Raw genomic sequence first — 19,406 nt, forward strand, 5'->3', positions numbered from 1 at the left:
AACTTTCCTAAAGGCAGGGCTTGAATTGTTTTGAATTTGATCAGGTTTTTTTTTTTTTTCTTTAAAACAAAACAAAAAAAAACCAAAAAACAATGAAAGGAAACGAAAACGGGAGGGGGTGGATCGTGGCAAAAATAATTTAAAAATTTCAAAACACAATTTAAAATTAAATGAAAAAGGGCAAAAAAATTAAAAACATAAAGGAAATGGGGGAAAACCCCAAATCCAGGTTCTGGCTGCTCCCAGGGGGGTGGTTAGAGGGATTTTTTGCCACGACCCTGCTAGAAGCAGACAAATATTTAAAGAACATTTTAATATATATTCATATATATATTTAAAGATAAGAAAAATAAGACTAATTCAAGCCTTGCCCTGTGCAAACAAAATTAAAACGAGACCACGCTGGTCACGAGGGTCCCGGGTTGGCCACCACAGTCAGCTCGTTAGCTTTATTTTCTGGGGGGTTTTTTGGGGAAGAGGGAGGCAGGAAGTGGGAGGAAAAGGAAAAGAAAAAACGCCAAAAAATAAAATTAACAGAGTCTGACCGGCTGGAGGGAGAAACCATGGCGGAGAAACAAAGTCTGTTAGTCAAGTAATGCGTGAGGAGCTTTAAATTATTCTCTTTTCTCATTTGTTTTAAAGTCTAAAGTTTGGAATTGGTTGAGATTCCCCAAAAAAAAAAAAAAAAAAAAAAAAAAAAAAAGGAAATAAAAGTTGAAGGTGCCCCCGGCGGCGCCTCCAGGGAGGGGACGCGGGGACAGGGCGAGCCCGAGGTGGCCTCAGGACGACAGGGACGTGTCCTTCTGTGTCTGCTGTGCTTGTGAACGCTGCAGGACCTTCTGGCTTTCCACGTCCCGGAAGTGTTTCTCCACCTGCATAGGGAAAGAGGGGGATGGAGGGAGGAAAAGAAGGGTTTAGGGAAGAAACGGTGCCCAAGAGGGGCTGGAGAACCCCAGGATGGGCTGGAGGCCAAACACGGAGGGGTCCTGGGTGTCCCCAGGAATGTGACACCCTCCCAGCCTCCCCAGTGTCCCCAGCCCCTAGGCACAGCTCTGAATACACCACTCAAAGAAGGGTGGGAAGGGGATCTGGAAAGGGAAGGGGATGCCCAGGACGGGCTGGAGCCCACCCAAGGTGTGCTCCTGGGTGTCCCCAGGGACGTGCCGCCCTCCCAGCATGCCCAGTCTCCCCAGTCCGCACTCACTATTTTGCGTACGTGGCTCAGGGCGCTTCCCTCTTTGCCTTTACAGTTTTCCACCTGGTACGGAGGGGCAATGACGACTTCTTCCATCACAACTATGTTCTTCTCCTGCCATTTACAGTCTTTAATGCTGAGGGGAGTGAGAATGGGATCAGGGAATGCCACCTGGCCTGGGAAAGCCACCACCACCCCCGGCGTGGGCCTGTGTCCCACCAAGGGGGCAAAGAGCCACTCCAGTGTCCCACCAGAGAGGGGTGGGATGTGCCAGGGAGGGGCAGGGAGCAGGCAGGGAGCCATCCTCCCTCCCTGAGGATCCCATCCAGCACATCCCAGAACACATCAGAGCACAGCACGGCAAACCCGAGGGAGCCAGCGATGGGAATCCCCCAAAAAGGCTGCGAGGGACCCCAAAAGAGAGCACGGGGATCCCGAGGTGGGGACTGGGGATCCCGAGGTGGGGACTTACGTCTTATGGATAGTCTGGAAGAGCTGCTGCCCCTCCAGAGAGACACCAGCACTAATTGCATACGCCTGGCTCATCTTCTCCTCCTTCTCCGTCCGCGCTTTGTTGGCAAGCTGGGAAAACACAGGGACAGGGAATTGGGCTGGGAGCAATGAGGGTACCCAGGGAACCCTTGGACACGGCTCTGCCACTCGTGATTCCAGCCTAAATTCCCCTTCTGAGGCACCCTCACCACTGCCAGGGTCTCCCAAAGATCTGGGGGATGGTGCTGCCATCTTTCCACACCCCCTGTCCCTTCTCCCCGGCCTTTTCCAAATTAATTCTGTCACTTAAGGTCCAAACCACCCCCACTACTCAGTTTACTTGGGATGGAGATGGGGAAGAGGAGCCCAGAATACCCATCACACTGGGAGTAAACGCTCCACGCAGGAGTACGAGCAACTTTAGCCTGCAGCAGTTGATTTGTTCCCAAAAAATAACCAGAATTGGTTATCTGGGAGTCGCATCTGTGTGTGGGGAGGTGTGATTACACACAGGGTGCTGGAATAGAGATGGAAAACCCTGACCCTGGCATCCCCCATGTTGAATCCCATGGATGTGGGAGGAGAAGGATGCAGTGCCTGGAGGCAGCAGCCTTGAACCAGCTGCCTTTTCCCGGCTGGAGCTGCCGCAGTGGAGGAGACACATCAGCATCATCCCTCCTCTTCCTCCTCCTGGAGCCTCCTCATTCCTGGGAGTGCTCCCAGAGCTGGACTGGCTTCCTGGTGCTGCCTGAGGCGGGGGGGGTCACCCCCTCCAAAGCCCCTCCAGGTACGGAAAGCCCGAGCTCGCACTGACTGGGGACACTTTGGTGCCTCTAAGGGACAGATGTCCCTATCCCAGCCATGCCGTGTCCCCTGCCCGTGCCCCGGGGAGCAGAGCCACTGCAGGAGCACTGGGATCCTCCCTGTGTGCTTCCCAGGGATCAAGGAATGCCTCAACAGGGACAGGAGCCTTCCTCGCCCTCACAGGCCACCCACCCCGTTCCATGTGGGAATCACTCTCTCCCTCCAAGACCACCAGTCAGGTTTCCAAACCAGGCACAATGTTCCACAGGAACTTCCCTGCACCCCACACCTCTCCCAGCCTTCCCTGGGTGCCACAGCCCCTCATCTGTCCGGGGGGGCTGCTCCAAGGCTGGAGAACTGGGATCCCAGCTGGGGGATGCCAAAGCATCCTCCCACCACACTGGGATGGGCTGGAACTGCGGGACAGGGCATTGGGAATCACCTCTGCCATGTCCTCCCTGAGCAGATCCCCTTCCCAGCCAGACCAGATCCCCCTTGCCCAGCCTGAGGTTTAGATCCTCTCTGTCCCAAGCCTCTCACTTTCCCAAGCCTTGGGATGCTCCTCCAGCAGCTGCTGCATCCAGATTTGGGGACAGCCCTGACAAGAGGCCACTGGGAGCAGACTGGAAACCCTGGAGAGGTGCCAGCACCAGCAGCATCCCAGCACTTCCATTGGGATCCATCCCTGTGCTCATCCCCCCCCGCAGCAGGATGTGCTCTCCCTACCCATCCACGTTCCTGAGAGGAAATGGATCAGACGCGGCTCCAGCCTCCTGGATTCGAGCATTCCGAGGAATTCCAGCGTTCCCCGGCACACACCTTGTGCAGGCGGCATGAATGGATGAGTCACTTCCCTGCGCCCTCTGGATGAATGACGGAATTCGCAGCACCAGGCAAGGAGAGACCGTGAGGGCCACCAAGGTTCATGCCAGGGCCACCAAGCCCAATGCGGAGGCCACCAAGGGCCATGCCAGGGTCCCCCAGTGCCAGGGTGGTCCCTCATCCCACACAGGCTGAGGAGGTCAAGGGGATCCCTCCAAAATCTGCCTGGAATGGCACTGCATGGCTGTGCCGAGGTCCTCGGGCCAGTGCCAGCCTCTTGGGACAGGTGCTGTTCCCAAAAGTTTTTGGGTTCCCCGGAGCACCCCCAGCACTCCCACGTGCCCACACCTCCTCCTCCCAGTACAACCAGTACCAGCCATCCACATCCCAGCCTGCTTGCACATCCATGGGGAAGGGGATGTGGGGCAGAGCCCCACAGAAGTCCCCTCCTGCCACAGGACTGGGGACAGGGCCACTGTGTGGCCCCTTCCAACACGACTCCATCCATTATTTCCCCACACACCAAACCCACAATTACTTGGAGGCTGGAAAAGACAGAAGTGAGCACTGGAATTCCTGAGGGTTTCCCCCAGGCTGCGCTCCCAGCAATGTCACTCGCTGCAGTGACAGCCCACAGACACATCTTGGTGGCAGCTGTGTCATCTGAGACCTCTGACAACGCGTTAATCCATCGGGAAGGGACCCAGGGAGGGGACAGACACCCGGCTGGTGCCACCTGTGTGACACCAACCCCCGGGAGAGGTGTCCCCATGGGACAAGGAGGTGACAACTGAGCACCCTACAGCCAGACCCCACAGCTGGATTCACCCCAGCACAGAGGACTCGGGGCCACCTTCCCTTTCTTTCACATCACTGGGAATCAGCAGCAATCCCATTCCAGGATGGACGAAAAGCAGTTCCTCAAAATTCCATGAGTTCCACATCTTTACCCCTCCTGTCCACTCCACATCCAAGATGCCAAAATCTAGACCCAAAATGGCATCATCCAGACCCCAAACACCATCACCTACACCTAAACTACCAAAACCCAGGCTCCAAACCCCTCAAAATCCAAGCCCCAAAACAAGACCACCTTAGACCCCAAAATACCAAAACCCAGGACCCCAAACACCAAAAGCCCAGACCCTAAACCCAACAAAATCCAGGCCCCAAAGCACCAAAATCCCAAGCCCAAACTGCTAAAACCCAGACGCAAACCACCAAACCTCAGGCCCAGACTGGAACTCCGGGAAGCTGTGCTGGGAGCAGGCGAGCTCCAGCAGCGAATCCTGCTGGATCCCTGCAGGATTCCCGGTGGTCCCTGCGGGAGGGGGCTCTCACCTTGCTGACGTTGAGGGAGGCTAAAGGGGGAGGCGTTTCCGTGCGGTCGTTGATTATTTCCACTTCTGACACGTACTGTAAGTTTACGAGCAGGATGTCTGCGTGGTTGGGCTTGCCACTGGAAGAGGGGCATTCTGGAGGGGGGGATTAAGGAAAGCAAATCCAGAGGGAGGTATTTATAGGTGGGACACAGTCTGGGAGCAAACCGGGAGGAGGTTTGGGTTTGTGGGAGGTTTCTCTGCTGCCTTGTCCCTGTTTGGGATAATCAGCGATCCCAACAGAGCCACACATCTCGCCTTGGGCCTGATGGATGCTGATGCACTTTTCCTGACTCCAGACTGAGTTCTCCAGTCCTGGCCCACCAGCACCAGCCCATCACCATCACTGGTCTGAAGCAGCACCACCACTGCACCCCAAACTTGCACTTTTTCCACCAGAACTCTTTCCTCCTGCAGGCAGCAGCCTCCCGGGGAGCATTCCCTATTCTGGAAGGAAGGGAATTGCCAGGAGAGGCCTCCTCACCCTCACACAGACCGGGTTTGTTGTTGGTATTGCTGTGGTGAATGAGACAACACCCCCCAAAAAACCCCACCCCTTCCAGAGCTGACAGGGATTCCCGCACAATTCCTCTGCTCCCATGAGGATGGAGGGAGGGAGGGATGGATGGAGCAGGGAGCCCGGAATGCAGGGCCTCTTCCATGCCAACACCATCTCCTCCTGGAAGGGATCCTCGTGGAAGTCCCTGTTCCCCTCTCCCAGCCCTCCTGAGCCCAAGGGGGGGCCCATCCTAAAAAATGCTGCTCAGTGATGAGGAGAAAGCCAGGGATGCCGGGGGGATGAGCTGGAGCACCCCAGCTTTGGGAGGAAGAGCCAGACTTTGGGACAAGCCAGAGGGGAAGCGCTCAGCCCTCTCTGGGGCAGACAAGCAGCACCGAGCTGGGATTTTCCTGCTGCCTCTAGTGGGACCTGGGAGCTCCCCTGACTCCAACCACATCCCAGGCACCCAGGGGGGCTTTTCCTATTGTGTTTCCCACAGCTCCAGCCACAAAACCCTCTCCCAGCTCCTCATTCCATGCAGAACCCAGCCCTGGGCCTCCAGAACTCCAACGCCAGCCCTGGGCTGAGCATTCACCTTCCCCCCTCTCCTGGCTCCCTCCACTGTTTTCCAACAGCACTTGGCTTTTCCCATTCCTTGCAGATTCCAAACAAAACCTTATCCACGTATATTCATACTGGGGGGGCCAGGGAACACCACACTGCCCCCACTCACCCCAATACACGGCTCCCCACCCCCAACCTTCCTACAGGGCACACCACACCCCCACTCACCCCACTACAGGGTTCCTCACTGTCCCCCCAAGAAAACCTCCAGGACACCACACTCCCCGCCATTCTCCCTAGTGCTGGGTGTTCTCTCTCCCCCCATCCAATCCAGGGCTCCCCACTCTCCCCCAAAACCTCCCCCCAATATAGGGCCCCTCAATCCCCCCATTCACCCCAATACAAGGCTCCCCAATCCCCCCCAATACAAATCTCCTCACTCCCCCCAAAAACTCCCTATAGGACACCCCACATCCCATTCACCCAGTACAAAACCTCCCAACTCCCCCATTCACCCCAACACAGGGCTCCTCAGTCCCCCGTTCACCCGATTACAAGGCCCCCCGATCCCTCCACACAGAGCTCCCCAATCCCCCCATCCACCCCAATACGAGTCTCTCCAATTCCTCCAAAACCTCCCTACAGGACTCCCCACTGCCCCCCTCCCTCGGGGGTCTCCCCGCTGCCCCTCAAACCCCTCCCTGTCGCCGCCCACCTCGATCCCCTCACACCCCCTCCCCTCCTTCCCCCTTTTCCCCTCCCTCCCTCACGCCCCCCCCTCCCCATCGGGCGGGCCGCAGAGGCCCGAGCGGGCCGCGCCGGGGCCGGGACCAGCGCGGCGAGGCGCGGGCGGGTGGATACTGAGCGCCAGCATCTTGCTGGGGTAGTCGAAGGCGACGACCTCGCCCTGGAGGCGCTGCTCCTGGCAGGTGCGGCAGGACACCTGGCTGCCCACGCTGAAGTACTCGCCCGGCGCCGCCATCTTGTCCGCCCGCAGCGCCCGCGGCTCCGCTCGCCTCGGCCAGGCGCGGCGGGGGCGGGGCCGCGCGGCAGCGAGGGCGGGGATTGGCGCTCCGCCCCGCCGATCTGCTCCGCCCCGCGTCCTCATTGGCTGAGCCCACCCCGGGCGCTGTTTGTCCCTCCCGCCCCGCCGTAGCGCGCCGCGCCGCGGGCGGTGATGGGGAGTGTAGGCGGAAGAGGGCGCTGAGAGCGGCGGGAGGGAGTTTTGAGGGGTCCCCGGGATGAAGCCCCCCCCTCAGGTACCTCCCGCCGGTACCGGGGGGATGGGGAGTGCCACGGGGAGGTTTAAGGAGCGTCAGGGCGGCTCAGAGGCTGCTGGTGGGAATGGGGAGGCCGCGGGTCTGGTGTAGGGAGACCCCAGGGAGGCCTCGGGCCTGAGAGCTCAGGGAGGCCCAGAAGGACCCCAGGGAGGCCCAGGACCCGCTTTAGGGAGACCCCAGGGAAACGCCAAAGAATACCCAGGTTGGCTCCAGGGAAGACTCCAGGGAGACCCCAGGCCTTCTGCAGAATCACCACAGGGAGAGCCAGGGAAGCTTCCAAGGGGAAGCCCCAGGGAGGTGGTGGGTCTTCGGAGCATCACAGCTGCTCCAGCAAATCCCACACCAATCCCCCGGGATCCTGCCCTGGCCCCCATCCCAGAGCCACAGGTCTGCTCTGCTGGGACCCCCCCGGGCAGTAATTTGGGAGTCATTTGTGGGCAAACTTTGAGTGGTGAACAATTCCCTGAATCGGTGCCAAGGCACCCCTTGGGATCTGGCCACCTCCCACCCCTTCCCAATGAATTCCTAAGGATTCAGCCACCTCCTACCCCGTTCCCAAGGGATTCCCGAGGGGATCTGTGCCGGGGCTGATCTCCCTCCCGTGTCCCAGCCCAGCGCCATGGATGCCCTGCACGAGGCCGGGATCCGCGTGGCCGTGGCCCTGCAGGCCGGGCCGCCCTGGCTGGAGCAGTTCTGGCTCTTCCTGACCTCCCACTTGGATCCCAATTCCATCTACACCGTCTGCTTCCCGCTGGCCCGCGGGCTGGATGACCACGTGTCCGTGATGGTTCTCTGGATCGCCCTCGTGGCCGAGTGGCTCAACGTGGTCCTCAAATGGTGAGGGGAGGACATGGGGGGGGCACTGGGACACTCCCTGGTCCCTGCCTGTGGAATTCCGGGCAGGGACTCCGTGCCTGTGGCATTCCGCAGGGTCACCCGAGCTGCCCCGAGCATCTGCCAGGAATTCCTGGCAGAGAAACGCCGCCGGGAGGCACCGGGACTGGCAGGGATCCTGCCCTCCTGCCCCGGCTTCATCCCTGGAAATCCCGGGATGAGCGGCAGGGATCCTGCCCTCCTGCTGCCACCTCCATGCCTGACTCCCGCCCTCCCGGCTCGCTGGGCTGTCTGTCTGTCCCACTGCTCCCTGCTTTCCGTGCCCGCAGGTTCCTGTTCGGGGAGCGCCCGTACTGGTGGATCCACGAGTCGGGGCTCTCCAGCCGGGAGCAGCTCCCGCTGCGCCAGTTCCCGGCCAGCTGCGAAACGGGACCGGGTGAGTCACAGCCCCGGGATGCACAGGGAAGCACCCGGGAGCCCCATCCGTGTGGGAATGCTGGGCTGGAAGCGGGAAGAGCCATTCCTGAGCAGCGGGGAAGGGCTGGGCTTGACATTCCCAGCTCTTACCGGGCTGGGACACGCTCCCCACAACCACCCCTGTGCTTCATCCCCCAGGGAGCCCCTCGGGCCACTGCATGATCCTGGGGGCGGCCCTGTGGCCGATTGTCACCGCACTGACCAACGAAGTGTCCAGGTGCACCCGGCGGTGAGTCCGGGCTGGGCAGCGCTGGGGAGCTTCCTGTGGGCAGAGGGGGTGGGATGTGGGGCCTTTCCTCTGTGGCACAGCCCACGGGGAGCAGGCAGGATGAATCCCGGGCTTCACACTGTCCCTTGGAAGCTTCCAGAGCGCCTGTGGGAAGAGCGAGGTGGATATGGGACCCCTGCTCGGTGGGCAGCACCCACGGAGGGTGAACAGGATCCCTCCCCTCCCAGCAGGGCAGCTCCAGGGGGACACATCCCTCTCCTGGCAGCTCGGGAAATGGCTGTGAGAACCCCCCGAAAGCCCACCAGGACCTTTTCTTGCCTCCTTCAGCTGTGCTTTCCTCCTTCCTGCGGCCGGGTGGGATCAATCCCACCCTGCCTGGCATCCCCGCGCTGACCCCCATTCCCTTCCAGCCGGGTGCTGAGGCTGATCCCATTCCTTGTCTACATCCTCTTACTGGTGGCCATGGGGCTCTCCCGGATCTTCGTCCTGGCCCACTTCCCCCACCAGGTGGTCACCGGCTCCCTGGCAGGTGAGGGGGGCACCCCAACTCCTTCCCCTTCCCTCGAGCTCCTTCCCAGTCCATCCCCGTGCCAACCCCGCCTGTCCCCGCTGCCAGGGATGGCTCTGGGCTGGGGGCTGCAGCGCTGGCCCCCCAACTTCCTCAAGTACCGCTTCTTCCTGGCGGCGGCGCTGGGGCTGCTCCTGAGCGCGCTGGCCCTGCATGGGCTGGCCACGGCCGCGGGGCTCGACCTCGACTGGTGAGTGCCCGGGCACAGGGGGTCCCGGGGGGTCCCACGGGGAGAGGGGGGTCCCAGGGATCAGCCTTCCAGAGTGTCAGGAAGCTGACAGAGCTTTCAGAATGTCTGACCCCCAGGCTGGAGAGGGGTATCCCCAGGAATCTGCTCCCAGAGTGTTTTTTGGGGGTGGAGGGACTAACCCCAGGGATGTGTCCCCCAGGCTGTCAGCGTCCAGCTCCAGGGCTCTGCCCCCAGGCCGTTTGGGGAGGGGGCTGACCCCAGAGCTCTGCCCCCAGGCCGTTTCTGGGGGTGCACACCCCAAGCCCCGCGCTCCCCGCAGGTCGATCCGCCGCGCCGGTGCCCGGTGCTCGGACCCATCGTGGCTGCGGCCGGAGACGCGGCCCTGGGCCTCGCTGTGCCGGGTGGGCGGCAGCGCGCTGGGGCTGGCCCTGGCCGCCAGGCACCCCCTGAGCCGCCGCGCCGCCGAGGAGCTGCGGGCGCTGGAGCCGCCGCTGGGCAGCGCCGCGCTGGGGCTGCTGGCCCTGGACGTGCTGCACAAGCTGCCCAAGAGCGAGGACACGGCCCTGTGGTACCTGAACGTGGGCGCCCGCTACACCCTGGGGCCCGTGCTCGTGTGCTCCCTGCTGCCCCAGCTCATCCTCACCCTCCGGCGGCTCCGGGGAACCCCCTAGATCCGCCCCACATGCCGAGCAGGAGCCCCTGCTCTGGTCCCCAGTTCATCCTCACCTGTCCCGGGGACGCCCAAATTGAGTAGGGGGTTTCTGCTCTGTTCCCGGTTCGTTGTCGCACTCCTTTTCCCCAGGGACCCCGGAACTGAGTAGGGGGTCCCCACTCTTGTCCCAGTTATCCTCAGTTATCCCAGTTATCCCAGTTATCCTTCCCCAGGGATCCCCAAATTGAGTAGGGGGGTTTCTGCTCTGTTCCCGGTTCGTTCTCGCACTCCTTTTCCCCAGGGACCCCAGGGACCCTGGAACTGAGTAGGGGGTCCCCACTCTTGTCCCAGTTATCCTCAGTTATCCCAGTTATCCTTCCCCAGGGATCCCCAAATTGAGTAGGGGGTTTCTGCTCTGTTCCCGGTTCACTGTCACACTCCTTTCCCCCGGGACCCCCAAACCGAGCAGTTGTCCCAGTTCATCCTCGCCCTCACCCGCCCCAGGGACCCTCTCCCCACCCGCTCCGGGTGAGGGGTCTCTGCCCGCCCTCCCCTGCTCCCGGGGGCTCCTCCTGAGCTGTGCCCGTTCCGGGGGGGCTGAGCTGGGGGTGCCCCGTGCCCGGCGGCTCTGGGGACACAGCACAGGGACAGTCCCGGCCTGGGGGGCACTGAGCTGCCACCGCCCCCCCCCACCAGCGGCCCCCAGTTCTCCCCTCCCCTCTGCAGCAGGGTGGGGGCACGCCCCCAGCCGCGACCCCCTCGTACCTCGCTGTGGGTGGGGTCACCCCGTTTCGAACCAAATAAAGCACCAAACCAACCCCGGCCCCGAGTCCTGCGGAGCGGGAGGGGGGGGACAGAGGGAACGGAGCCCCCCCAGCCCGGGGGGTGACGAAGGGGACCCGCCCTGGCCCCTCCCTGCGCCTCTTGCGGTGGGTGGGGAAACTGAGGCACGTGGGGACACGGCGGGGGAAAGGGGACAGGAGAAGGGACACAGGGGCACCCCCGCCACCCCCCCGGGCCCCCCCAGAGGCAGCGGGCCCGGCGGGTATTGCCAGAAACAGTTTATTTATACAAGGACGAACATCGGTGACATCTTACAAAATACCGAACCGAGACCCAGAGCGAGCGTGAGCGGGACACGGACAGGACCGGGGGGACACGGGGGACACACGGGGGGCAGGGGGGACACCAGCCCAAAGCAAGCCGGGCACGCTGCCGGGGGGCCGGAGACCCTCCTCTCCATCGCCCCCCTCCCCCCAAAATCCAGAGGCGTTTCCCCCTCCTGGGGTGGGGAGGGGGATCCCCAGGGTTGGGGACACCACAGCAGGGACCCCGCTGTGATCCCCCCCTTCCTCACCCTAAACCAGGGTCCTTCCCCCCAGGAGAGGTGACAAGGACACCCTTTGCCCTCTGTCCTAATTTGGGACCGCCCCAAATTCCCCCCTGCCCCCGGAATAACTTAACCCACGACGCGCTGTCCCCGTCCCCCCCTCCGCCCCCCCATTAAAAAAATACTATTAAATAATCCATCTGTAATAAAATTATATCCCTTTTTTGGGAGGGGTTGGGTGGTTTTCTCTCTTTTAAAGCTAAAATCGCTCCGAGGCCCCTCCGGCTGGTGACAAACAGGAAAATAAAGTGGTTTTTCCTTTTTTTTTTTTTTCTTTTTTTTTTTTTTTTCCCCTCTAAGGACAAATTTGATCCCAACAAAGGCGCCGGGGTGACAAAGGGATGGGAGAGTGGGGGACAGGGCTCGTCCCTTTGTCTCGTGTCCCCATCCCAAACGGGGAGGCCGAAGGGAAAAAAAAAACCCAAGAAAATTAAGAAAACCCAAAATGAAGGGAAATTAAGGCATTAAAAAAAAATCCTTACTTAAAGGCACGAATATTTCCCATCGCCTCCCCTGGGGAGGGACAGACGCCGGAGCCAGGGAGGGAACGAGGCGGGGGAGACACAAAAATAGGGGGAAATAAGGAAAAACCCCTAAAAAAAAATATCTTGAGGAGCCCCGGGGGGGATCCGGGCAGTGCCGGGCGGACCTGATGGACACGGGGGGGACACGGGGGGACGGGGGGGACAGGGGGTGCTGGTGGAACCGCTGCTGCACAAGAGACACGACCGCAAACACCGCGGGGAGCCGGGGGGCACAGGACGGGCGGGGGGATTTTTTTGTGTTTTTCTCCTCTTTTTAATAGAAAAAGAAAATATTTTCCTCTTTTTTCTGGTTTTCCTTTCGGTTTCTGCCTTTTTTTTTTTTTTTTTTTGCCCTTTTTTTAGTGTTTTTTTTGTTGGTGTTTTGTTGGTTTTTTGTGGTTTTTTTGTTGGTTTTTTTGGTTGGTTTTGTTGTTTGTTTGTTGGTTTTTTTTTTCCTTTTACTGTGATTTTTTTTTTTTTTAATGTGTGTGTGTGTGTGTTTTTCATCTCTTCCGGGTGTTCCTCGGTTTTTCCGGACGATCCGGGCGGGTCAGAGCGTGGGCTCGGCCTCCATCGGCTCCTCTGCCGGCCTGGGCAGGGGAGGGACACGCCAGTGTGGGGGGACACGTGAGGGACACCCCCCGGGACACGCCTGGAGCCGAGTGTGGGACACGTGTCCCCCCCAGGGTCACACCCAGTGTCACACCCCCCTCGTGTCCCCCCAGTGTCACACCCGGCTCCATGTCCCCCCAGGGTCCCCCCCAGGGTCACACCCAGCTCCGTGTCCCCCCCAGGGTCACACCCAGTGTCACACACCCCCCCCCGGCCCCCCCAGTGTCACACCCGGCTCCATGTCCCCCAGGGTCCCCCCAGGGTCACACCCAGCTCCGTGTCCCCCCAGGGTCCCCCAGGGTCACACCCCCCTCGTGTCCCCCCCAGTGTCACATCCGGCTCCATGTCCCCCCAGGGTCCCCCTCAGGGTCACACCCAGCTCCCTGCACCCCCCAGGGTCCCCCCAGGGTCACACCCAGCTCCGTGTCCCCCCCAGAGTCCCCCCCGGCTCCCTGCACCCCCCAGGGTCACCCCCCGTGTCCCCCCGGGGGTCCCCCCGGCTCCCTGCACCCCCCGGGCCGTACCTGGGCTGGGGGTCTGCCCCGCCCTGCTCAGGCGCCCACCGACAGCAGGGCCATGGCTGTCACCGTCTCGGCCTCCTCGGTGTCCCCGCGCTGCGCCTCCAGCAGGGACCGGCCCACGGTGGCCGCGAAGCGCCGGACACAGCCCCAGTGCCGGCCTGAGGGGACAGCGAGGGGACACGGCTGGGACGGGCCCGCGGACACCCCGCCTGCGTGGGACCCCCAAAGAAGGGACAGCCCGGGGAACTCCCAGGGACCCCTCGTGCCCCCCGTGACGGGGTCAGTCCCAGGGACCCCTCGGGGACCCCCCGTGCCGCCCCCGTTCTCACTCTGGATCTCGATGACCTTCTCCAGCGTGGCCACCGCGTTCACGTTGGGCTTCTGCTGCAGGAGGGCCGGGTCCAGGGGCTCCAGCTGGGGGGGAACACCCTGTCAGACCCCCGAAACTGCCACCAGCACCCCCAAAGCGAGGGCAGGGACGGGACCGGAGCCCCCCACCAACCAGAGGAGGGAAACTGAGGCATGGCACGGGGTGTGCGCCCCAATACAGCCCCGGGGAAAGGCTGGGGGGTCCCCGGGGGTGTCCCCTGTACCTCGAGGCCGAGCAGGGCGGTGACGCAGGCCTCGGAGGCGTCGCAGATGGCCGTCAGGTCGTGCCCCCCCTCCAGCGCCAGCACCACCCGGCCCCCCGCCAGCATCATCAGCTGCTTCGTCAGGTGCCCGAAACCTGGGGGGCACCGGGGACAGGGTGAGGGGCGGCCGGGCCGGGGTCCCCTCCCCGGGACAGCCCCGGACCCCACTCACACTTGGCGGTGACAGAGTAGCCACCAAGCGGGGACAGGTGGCCCTCGACGGCGTCGAAGCCGGCGGAGACCAGCACCACGTCCGGGGAGAACTCGTTGGCGATGGGCATCACCACCGTCCTGGGGGCAGCGGCGGCTCGGGACCCCCCCAGGGCTGGGGGAGCCCCCAAGAGGGCAGGGACCCTTCCCAGGGGGTAGGGAACCACCAGGATACAGGGACACCCCTCAGGACATGGGGAGCCCCCCAGGAGCAGGGACCCCCCCAAGGGCTGCAGGGACCCCCCCAGGATCCAGAGGAGCTGCTGGTGCAGGGACCCCCCTGCTGCACAGAGACCCTTCCCCCAGCACACTGGGACCCCTCCCTGGGACAGAGCCCCCCCAAGGGCTCAGGAACCCTCCCCAGGACCCCGGAATTCCCACCAAGCCCCCCTCAATGCCATGAGGACCCTCCCCCCAGGACACAGCGACTCCCCCCGAGCCCGGACCCCCGAGGGTCCGGCCCCCCACCTGAAGGCTGTCAGGTACTCCACGTCCCCGATCGGGGGGTCCACGCCGCCGGTCCAGGCGATGTTGATGTTGTAGCCCACGCCCAGCCCGCTGCCCACCTGGGCACAGCCACAGGTGACCCCCCCGTGCCACAGCCAGGGCCGGGGGGGCACGGGGAAACCCCCACCCCCCCCAAATTCCCCCCGGTACCTCCTCGGGGGCCCCGCTGCCCGGGAAGAAGTTGCCATCATCGTAGCGGTGCAGGGAGATGTAGAGCACGTGGGGGTCGCTGTAAAAGGCCTGCTGGGTCCCGTTCCCGTGGTGGATGTCCTGGGGGGGCACCCGTGACATCAGGGACCCCCCCACGCCCACCCACGGGGTCCCCAAGGCCTGTGAGGCCCCCCCGTCCCCCTTACCCAGTCCACGATGAGGATCCTGCCCACGCTGAGCCGCTGCTGCAGCAGCTTGGCTGAGATGGCCACCGAGTTGAAGAAGCAGAAGCCCCTGGGGACAAGGGACAGGGGACATTGGTGGAGGGGGTGGCCCTGGGCGGGGGTCCCGGCCCTGTCCCTGTACTCACATGGCCGTGGACTCCTCGGCGTGGTGGCCTGGGGGGCGGATGACGGCGAAGCCATTCTGGGGGACAGAGAGGGACACGGGTGGGACACAGAGGGGCACGGATGGGACGCAGAGGGACACGTGTGGCATCGGGACACGAGTGGGACAGGGGGACACGGGCAGGGGGGCAGAGTGACAGTGACACGCGCTCACCTTGACCTCACCGCGCGGCCACCTTGAAGGCAGCTCCGAGCAGGCAGCCCACGGCCGTGCGCACTCGCGCTGGACGAGTGCAGCTCGTTCCACACGTGTCACTGTCACCTGCGGGGGCACTGGGGGGTCAGTGGGGCACGGCCCACCCGGGGACCCCCCCGTGCCCCAGACTCACCCCGATGCCCCCGCACGGCAGCACCGTGTACGTCTTCGGCGTGATGGGACCTGCGGGGTCAAGGGGTGATGGGGACAAGCGGACACCAGGGGTCCCGTGGGATAAGGGGACCCTCTGGGCACCCCAAAAGGATTGGGAACCCCGGGGAACAGGGGGAATCCCATGGGACAGGGCACCTTCGGCACCCCAAAGGATTGGGAGCGGCCAGGGGGATGAGGAGCCCGCGGGGACAGGGGGAACTCCAGGGATGGGGAACTCCAGGGATAGAGGGATCTCCATGGGACCCCTGGGGCACCCCAAGGATTGGGACCCCCCATGGGACATGGACTCTGCTGGACACCCAAGGGGGTGCGGACCCGCAGGGGACAGAGGGATCACAAAGAACAGGGTCAGCTCCAAAGGGGGGGTCCCAGGCATCGGGGCCCCCAGCACCCACCCAGCAGCTTCTTGCTGGTCCAGCTTTCTGGCGGGTTCAGGGGGCTGGTGCCGTAGAGGCAGCGCGTGGTGCTCCGAGTGCACCGTCTGGATCTCCTCCAGCGTCGCCTTCCTGCCCCGGATCCGCTGGGGACGGGCACAGGCTGAGCCCCCCGTGGCTCCCCGCGCCACCCCGGCCCCCCGGGACGCGGGGACCCCTCACCTCGCACTTCCCCGAGCAGCCCCGTCTCCTGCAGCCGGGACCAGATGCTCTGGATGCGCCCGGCGTGCTCGGGGTGGATGGTGGTGTTCCCACAGGTGCACTGGTGCTTCAGCATGAACGTGTCGTACACCACGCCTGGAACAGCACGGCTGGCACTGCCCACCGGGACACCCCGGGAGGGGCAGCCCCGGGAGAAAGGGGCATCCCATGGCATATGGGGACCCCTGGGCACCCCGAGGTGTTGGGAACCCCAGGGGACACAGGGAGTCCGTGGGACTGGGGGGACACCAGGCACCCAAGGGATTGGGAACCCCAGGGGACAGGGGGAACCTAGGGAACAGGGGACCCCTGGGCACCCCAAAGGGATTGGGAACCCCAGGGAAGAAGGGAATCCTATGGTGAGAGGGACACCAACAACCCACCGAAGCAATGGGACACTCGCGGGGGGACACGGGCATCCCTGGGGTTTCCCATGGGACACGAGCCCCCCATGTCACCCTGAGGGACGCAGAACCCCATGGGAAGGGACCCCCCGACCCCCCAAGTGCCAGAGCACCCTGCAGCACAGCCCCCCCAGCCCCCCCAGCGCCGTACCTGTGGTGAAGAGGTGCTTGGGGGGCCCCTCGGCGGGGGGGGTTTGAACGCTGGCAGGGGGACGATTGGGTTCGGGCGAGGGCGGGGTGGGGCAAGAGGCCAGGACCCCCAGGGGGGGCGCGGGGAAGAGCTGCAGCGGCGCCTCGGGGTACACCTGGGGGGACCCCACCCCGTCAGCCCCACGGCCCGGGGGGGCGAGGGGGGATGAGTCACGGCAGGAACAGGGGGTCAACAGCGCCGGGGTGGCGGGGACAGGGGACAGAGGGGGGGATGAGTCACCGACCCTTCCGAGTCATCGCTGCGGCAGCGCGGGGGGGGCCAGGCCCCAGAAATGGGGGGGGGGACAACAACACGCGCTGGGAGGAGAGCAGGGGGCAGGGGGTGCTCGTGCTGGAGTTTGGGGGGGACTGAGGAGCTGGGGGGGTTGGGGCCCCCAAAAGTCTCACCTGCTTGTAGGTGACCCCCAGCTCGGTGACGTCGGGGTCCCCGGTGGCTCGGCCTCGTCCCTGCTGTCACCCGGCTCCTGGCAGCCCTCGGGGTCCTGCGGCTGCTCCGGGGGGTCCCCGGGCTCTGGGGACACGAGGGCGAGGGGGGGCCGAGGGGGGCCCGGGGGGCCCCTCTCACCCGGGGGGGCGATTGCTGCTCCGTCAGCTCCTCCTCTGTCTCCTCGGGGTGGGTGGGGGGCTGCCGGGCCAGCTCCCCCCCCTTGGGGAGCAGCTGGGGGCACGGGGGTAAAGTGACCCCCCATGCCCCGTGTCTGCCCCATGGCCCCCTGTACCCACCCCGTGCCCACAGTCACCCCACGCCCATCCCACAGCCACCCAGTACCCACCCCACACCTATCCCATGTCCCAGCCACCCCACAGACCTTTGCCCAGTCCTTCCCAGTTTCCCCTCTCCTGCCTCAGTTTCCCCTGCTTGCAACGCCCCCTCTGCTGTATTTTGGGGGTTAGTGGTGCCCCACAGCTACCCGACACCCCAGCTCTGCTTACGCCCCGTGCCCCATTCCCACCCACACGCCCCCATGCCCACCCAGTGCCAGCTCCATGCTCCCCCCGTGCCCCCGGCCCCTTGCCCAGCTGGACCTGCTGCTTGTCGAGGAAGTGGTGCTGGAGGGGGCCGTGGGGCAGGGCCTGGGGGCTCTGGGCAGCGGGGACGACTGGGTGCGGCTCAGGGGCCGGTGTCGCGGCAGTTTGTTCCCACGGGACCCCCCCCGCGCTCCCCCGTCACCAGCGGGGACTGCCCGTGCAGGGGCACTGCGGGACACGGGGTCAGCGGGGCTCCCCACGGCCCCCGAGCCCCCAGTGCGGCTGGGAGGGAGGGTGGGGGGCTGTAAGTGGGGGGAACTGGGAAGGACGGGGAGAACTGGGGCAGGGCTGGGGTCCCGGGGTCTCACCAGCAATGAGGGTGCTCTGCTGCCGCGCCTGCTCCAGCAGCAGCACGTGCTGCAGCAGCGACGGGGGCCCGGCCGGGGCGTCTCCGTCCAGGGCCACCCCAGCAGGCACCCCGGGATCGAGGATGTGCTCAGGAACTTCCCGGAGGGCGGCCCCGGGGCGCAGCGGGGACACCCCGGGGCACCCCCGGCCGCTCGCCCTCCGCCTGCGGCGACAGCTTGGGGGACGCCTGCGGGACAGGGGTGGCACTGGGGTCCCACGTTGCCCCAGGGGTGCCAGGTGCCTGTGCCACCCCTGTGGGGTCCCCACATCCCCGCTGTAGGGTGCCAGGTGCCCATGGCATCCCGCACTGTATCCCCATACCCCTTCCATGGGGTTCCACGTCCCAGGGCTGCCCACCATGGGGTCCCCATGTCCCCGTGCCCCCAGGGGGTCCTCACATTCCCTCTGTGGAGTTCCAGGTCCCCATGCCACCCCCGTGGGGTTCCCGTGTCCCTGCCATGGGGTGTCAAATCCCAGTGCCACCCGCCACAGGGTCCCCGTGCCCCGCACTCACGGGGAGGTGGGCGCTGGTGACGGTGACAGTGGCCTGCAGCCCCAGGGACAGGTTGGGCAGCGACGGGGACGTGTAGAGGCTGAGCTGGGCCCCGTCCAGGGCCAGGGCGCGGGGCTGGGGCAGGAGCTGGTGTGGCCCCTGACGGCAAACACGGCATCAGCACACGTGCGGGGACGTGACACGCCATGGACATGTGTGGGGACGGGTCACACCATCAACACGCTCACAGGCCCCCTGCACACACGTGTCCCTGCCCCTGTCCCCTGTCCCCGGCCCGGCTGTACCTCACTGTGGATGTTGGGGACAGAGGCGGCCAGGCCGTTGTGGGCACCGTGGGAGCTGTTGGGGAGCTGGGCCCCGACCCGGGGCGCTGCTGCAAACCGACGACACTGCGGGACATGGGGTGTCACACACGGGCACAGGGACACGGGGTGTCACACACGGGCATGGGGACATGGGATGTCACACACGGGTACGGGGACACTGCGTGTCACACACGGGCACAGGGACACGGGGTGTCACACACAGGCATGGGGACATGGGGTGTCACAGACGGGCATGGGGACATGGGGTGTCACACACGGGCACAGGGACACTGCGTGTCACACACGGGCACAGGGACACGGGGTGTCACACACGGGCATGGGGACATGGGGTGTCACGGGCACGGGGACACAGGGTGTCACACACGGGCATGGGGACATGGGGTGTCACACACGGGCATGGGGACACCGCGTGTCACACACGGGCACAGGGACACGGGGTGTCACACACGGGCACAGGGACACTGCATGTCACACACGGGCACAGGGACACGGTGTGTCACACGCAGGGATGGGGACACCACGTGTCACACATGGGCAAGGCACTGACCCCCCACCCACGCACACGCGTGTGCCACACCAGCCCCAGCAGCCACGAGAGACCACGGGGGGCTCCGAGGAACCAGCCGGCGTCT

At 64.1% G+C, this 19,406-nt stretch overlaps 3 protein-coding genes across 3 annotated transcripts in view; 1 reads left to right on the forward strand and 2 right to left on the reverse strand.

The window, feature by feature from the left end:
- Positions 1-43: 43 nt before the first annotated feature.
- On the reverse strand, positions 44-6,797 carry LSM12 (LSM12 homolog). The gene is made up of 5 exons (XM_039564585.1): positions 6,617-6,797; positions 4,655-4,788; positions 1,668-1,777; positions 1,205-1,331; positions 44-872 (listed from the first exon to the last, which is right to left on the reverse strand). Exons 1-5 carry the CDS (start codon positions 6,735-6,737, stop codon positions 780-782), a joined length of 585 nt encoding a protein of 194 aa, XP_039420519.1. The 5' UTR covers positions 6,738-6,797; the 3' UTR covers positions 44-779.
- A 109-nt stretch (positions 6,798-6,906) lies between these two features.
- G6PC3 (glucose-6-phosphatase catalytic subunit 3) lies at positions 6,907-10,798 on the forward strand. Its single transcript, XM_039564580.1, has 7 exons — positions 6,907-7,014; positions 7,646-7,872; positions 8,199-8,305; positions 8,485-8,575; positions 8,986-9,104; positions 9,192-9,333; positions 9,653-10,798. The coding sequence occupies exons 1-7, from the start codon at positions 6,997-6,999 to the stop codon at positions 10,002-10,004; spliced, it is 1,056 nt and encodes a 351-aa protein (XP_039420514.1). The 5' UTR covers positions 6,907-6,996; the 3' UTR covers positions 10,005-10,798.
- Positions 10,799-12,361: 1,563 nt separating this feature from the next.
- The window catches only part of HDAC5 (histone deacetylase 5), a 20,385-nt gene continuing 13,340 nt past the window's right edge, over positions 12,362-19,406 (reverse strand). Inside the window, 7 exon segments of the mRNA XM_039564642.1 lie at positions 12,362-12,489; positions 13,036-13,190; positions 13,362-13,446; positions 13,626-13,759; positions 13,837-13,955; positions 14,343-14,440; positions 14,532-14,651. Of these exon segments, the coding sequence (XP_039420576.1) occupies positions 13,063-13,190; positions 13,362-13,446; positions 13,626-13,759; positions 13,837-13,955; positions 14,343-14,440; positions 14,532-14,651 (684 nt within the window). The 3' untranslated portion in view covers positions 12,362-12,489; positions 13,036-13,062.

The sequence above is a fragment of the Corvus cornix genome, chromosome 23 (genome assembly GCF_000738735.6).
Source record: "Corvus cornix cornix isolate S_Up_H32 chromosome 23, ASM73873v5, whole genome shotgun sequence".
NCBI lineage: Eukaryota > Metazoa > Chordata > Aves > Passeriformes > Corvidae > Corvus > Corvus cornix.